This window comes from Cyprinodon variegatus, unplaced genomic scaffold (assembly GCF_000732505.1).
Source record: "Cyprinodon variegatus isolate N-32 unplaced genomic scaffold, C_variegatus-1.0 Scaffold1500, whole genome shotgun sequence".
NCBI lineage: Eukaryota > Metazoa > Chordata > Actinopteri > Cyprinodontiformes > Cyprinodontidae > Cyprinodon > Cyprinodon variegatus.
The window spans coordinates 111,573-115,900 of NW_015151953.1; the positions used below are offsets into that span (position 1 = coordinate 111,573).

The 4,328-nt window shown below is 37.5% G+C and overlaps 2 protein-coding genes across 2 annotated transcripts in view; one reads left to right on the top strand and one right to left on the bottom strand.

Moving 5' to 3' along the window:
- Window positions 1–2,861, bottom strand: part of glt8d1 (glycosyltransferase 8 domain containing 1) — a 4,610-nt gene extending 1,749 nt beyond the window's left edge. Inside the window, exons 1-8 of the mRNA XM_015403449.1 lie at window positions 2,534–2,861; window positions 1,854–1,952; window positions 1,522–1,732; window positions 1,319–1,436; window positions 1,139–1,223; window positions 925–1,037; window positions 650–816; window positions 451–563 (exon numbers count right to left, since the gene is read on the bottom strand). Coding sequence (XP_015258935.1) covers window positions 451–563; window positions 650–816; window positions 925–1,037; window positions 1,139–1,223; window positions 1,319–1,436; window positions 1,522–1,732; window positions 1,854–1,952; window positions 2,534–2,549 — 922 coding nt within the window. The 5' untranslated portion in view covers window positions 2,550–2,861. The remainder of the gene's footprint in view (window positions 1–450; window positions 564–649; window positions 817–924; window positions 1,038–1,138; window positions 1,224–1,318; window positions 1,437–1,521; window positions 1,733–1,853; window positions 1,953–2,533) is intronic.
- A 307-nt stretch (window positions 2,862–3,168) lies between these two features.
- spcs1 (signal peptidase complex subunit 1) overlaps window positions 3,169–4,328 on the top strand; it is a 3,851-nt gene continuing 2,691 nt past the window's right edge. Inside the window, exons 1-2 of the mRNA XM_015403453.1 lie at window positions 3,169–3,330; window positions 3,645–3,704. Coding sequence (XP_015258939.1) covers window positions 3,295–3,330; window positions 3,645–3,704 — 96 coding nt within the window. The 5' untranslated portion in view covers window positions 3,169–3,294. The remainder of the gene's footprint in view (window positions 3,331–3,644; window positions 3,705–4,328) is intronic.

The following is a 4,328-nucleotide window of genomic DNA, read 5'->3' on the forward strand; positions in this document are numbered from 1 at the left end:
AAAATAAGTAGTAAAGTAAAGTAAAAATATCAGAAAAATCTACTTGAGTACAGTAACGAAGTATTTGTACTTCGTTACTTCCCATCTCTGCTTGATGGTGCTCTGAGCAATGGAAGCCCAAAGAATGTTTGTGGGGGGAAAAAAAAAAAAAAAGAATTTTTTTATAACAAAGATATAATTGGGGAAAATGCTGCAGATGTAAACATCTCACTGAATGCCTTTTTTTTTTTTTCTTTCTTAGCAGCGTTAACAGAAAAACCCCGACCCAGCCAGAGTCCCGACTCCGATCTGATAATGAATATTTGGACTGAAAAATACAAAAACCTGGGCTGCAGTTATAAGAACTGTCAGATCGCTATAATGTCAGAAAATATATACGTTTTACCATGTTTTAAGAGGCCAATCTCTGTTTCTGTCAAAAACCACTTTCAGAAATGAACCCAAACTCACCGAGGTGTCTCAGGTGCCACCTTGGGTCGATGGAGGAGTGTCGTTTATAAAAGACAATGAGAAGTGGAGGCGTGGTAAGACTTTCTGCAAGTGTACTACTATACAGATCGACTCTGTTAAAAGAAAACAAAGGGGTTGGATTAGTGAACATATTTGCTTCCTTATTTAGCTCTACTGTTTAGCCTGCGTGAGTCCTCACTGAGAGTTGAGCTCCATCCAGTGCTCCAACTGCTGGGTGATGTTTTGGTTCTTCCACTCTGTCAGGTTTGCAATAATGACCCCAGGGTTAAAGGAGCATGTGTTTGCCCTCATCCCCAGCTTTTTAATGGCTTCCTTTTTAAAATCCAGGAACCCCATGTAGTTGATCTAAAAAAACAAAAACAAAAAAAAAACAGGGTTAGTTATTTAATAATGAATGTCTGGATATCAGATCTGGATATAAAAACCCAAATAGCTCCTGAAAGGCTAGAGCACCTGATTTCCAGCCCCTCGAACGATGCCCTTAGCAGAAGCAGAGTCACAGTCGTCAGAGAAGGCAGCTGCATGACCTGGTTTCAGGCTGGTCTCATAAAGCTCCTGAATGTCTCCTGATATCCAAAACAATCATTCCATAAATCTCCTTTACATACTTTAACCGCTGCGTGATGTGAAGCAGACCTGATTTGATTTATCGTGGGTTTATTCCTACCTTGAACAACAACGTCGTCGTCTAGATAGATCGCCTTTTCTGCATCCGGTATGTACACAGGCAGATAGAACCTGGCGAAGGTCAACTAAGGCACACATATCACCAAATGTTAAACACATAAACAGCCATAATACACATTATGGAGACAGACTTGCAGTATTGTTTGTCGCAAAAACTTACTGGTTTTGCAGCATCCAGCATTGAAGTATCTTTTGGTATCTTCCCATTTAAAAGCTCTGGTTGGAAAATAACTATTTTATATTTGACTTCTTTTAACTTTGTGTTACTCATCCAGGCCCTGTTGGTGAAAAAAAAAAGAGGATAATTTTAATTCACTTGGATGCTAAAGAATTCCTGTGCTTACTGAGTTATTTAGGACTGACTTTAGATGATCCACTGTGTCATTCGGGGTCACAATGGTGAAGGCCACATTAGCTTTGCTGTTGTGATGGACGCTGTTGATGGCAGCGATCACGCCACCGAGCCTGTCCTCTGCGGCAGTGATGAGAACAGATATCTCCTCCCCTTTCGCCCCCGTCTTTAGCCTGGCTTGCGGAGACAGTTCTGCCTCGAAAGGGAGAATCTGCTCTGCATCTGGATGGGATGAAAACCAAACATGCACAAAAGTTTTGCTTTGTAGCACAAAAAAAGAAACACTTGAATATGAGAACCGCCGTTATTTGGGTCTGAGTAAAGCTTCAGCTCACAGGCTTACCTGAGTTTTCCTTGTGTAAGAAGTCGCTTAGTTTCAGGAGGTTTCGCTGAACTATAATTAGGAAGGCCACAGCCAGCAGTATGAGGATTACAACATTTACTGTGGATCAAATGAGATGTGAGTTATTAGATGTATGAGAATCCAGTTTAAGGAACAGAACTTGAACATTACAAACTTTGTTTGATAAAAACAGAGCTATGAAGTGGAAGAAAAGGGATGCATGCTTTTCTAAATTTGAACAATTTCCCCCAGAATTTGAACCCCATTACCTTATGCTGCTACAGAATAACACCTCGAAGTCTACCAGCTTTGCAAGTCAGATCAAATAATTTAATTATTTAGTCAATTATTCAGTCAGTTCATGATTTCTGAAGGCAGGTGCTTGATTTATTTAGGGGTAACACAATAAAACAGCTAAATAGAACTCTGGATTTTTACATGTAAACCATTTAATTTCACAATGATGTGCTACTTTCTGTTGGCCTGGGCAAATAATAAATAAAATTAATGTTTTTGGTTGTATGTAATGTTTTTGGGGTGTATAGTTTACTAATATAAACACTAAGCTGTTGGGGGGTTATATATTACAACGTGTATGTGATCTACAGTTAATGATCAATACAAATATGCGTTGATCATTTCAATTAGTGTAAATTATGAGTGATTAAAGCTTCCCTCACCTCTCCTTAGTGTCATGGTAGCCGCTGCATTAGCAGTCGTAGCCTTAAAAATGGAGATAAAAGGGAAAAGAAGACAAATAAATTCAGAGGTGGTTAAAGTGATGCTCACGCCAGGTTGAGGCGCCCCCACAGAGCACCGTTATGAAGCCGCTGTGTGGTAACTGGACAACAGCTAAACAGTCGGCTGGATGTTTATTCCTCGCGGAAATTAAATATGCCTCCTTAAAAGGCGCAGTTTTTGAGAAAATCCTCGCTTGTCGGATTCGCATTGAAGCCAAACTGCCAACTCAACATCAACAAGTTTGTTTCCTCCACTAACGCGACTGCACGGCAGCTATAGGTGGTAAACATATGCCTGTTTAAAAAGATAAAATATATTGGCTTTCTGACTTTACAGGAGGGGTTTATTACGTCTAGAGAGCAAAGTTTGATTATTACGAAAAAGTATACATAGAAAATATAAATTTGATGTAAAAGATATAATAAAGGAAAGTCACATTTTCAACAGGCATCTTTCAGTCAACTTACATACTCTGTAGACTTTTAAATGAATATTGTAATGCCTTCAAAGACCTTTGAGGGTTCACATGATATATGAGTTTGAGAAACAACGCTGTTCCTTTAAATAAAGGCACACGTATTGAATGGATGGGTCCTTCCTTAACATTCAACGTAGCTTTTGAAACCGGAAGTGATCTGCTAGGTGTTGCTAGCAAGAGCCAAAGTTATTTCCGTTTAAGCAGTTAATTTCAGGTTGCAAAATGCTGTCTATATTCAAGTCCATTCCTACGCACATGGTAAGAACTAATTAGATAATTTATTTGGAAGATGTAAGTTGAGGCATTATTAGTAATAGTTTGCTTTATGATTGAGACGTTAGTTTTCTGGCGCTTTAACTAGTAACATATGCTATCTAAAGTCATGTTTCATTTTGGACAGAGCTTTAAGCCTTTCAATTTGATAGGAGCTGGGATAATGAAACTGAAGTTATTATAAACTATCTCTCACTATGCTGCTCTAACATCAGTTGAATATTAACATCTCTGCTAACGGACTGTAATGGATGCTGCATTCATTGCTAACACATCTTCTCTCCCTTCATCTTTTGCAGGATTATAAGGGCCAGAAGCTGGCTGAGCAGATATTCCAAGGAATTATACTAATCTCTGCGGTAAATGTTCTGATTCAGACCAGGAAATGGGATTTTTAGATTTCAAACAGAATTAAAATCATAGTGAAAACTAATATTTTTTAATATGCCACAAAATCTGTTCAATCAGTATATTTTCTTTACACAGAAAAATTATATGTAGGTGGTGTTTGATTTTAAAGCTTATCTGAAATTAAATCTAAATATCCTTTAAAGTCCCACAGTGGTGAAAATTACATTTGACAGCAGCAGTGGTGGAATGTGGGTTAACTAAAAGATATACACACAAATAAAAACAACAAACAGGGGTTGACGTTAAGGATTTTTACCACTTGCCCGACTTTCACATTTCATTTGCCCAGAAACAATTTTACTTTCCCAGTATAATGTTTGATAAATATATTTCCTAATATTCATTTTGTATATATATATATATCAATGAAACATGTTTGTTTTTTTAAATGTTTTTTGTTATTCAGTATTTTTTAATTTTACAGATTCCTGTTGTGTATATGCATGCCTCAGATAATGAACTCAAGCCTACATTACCTTGTTAACATGCCTTTCAATCCTTCCTGCACATTCTTTTCAAACTAAACTTTGCTTTAAACTGTTGTGTGCTTGGGAAAAATACAAATTGTAATG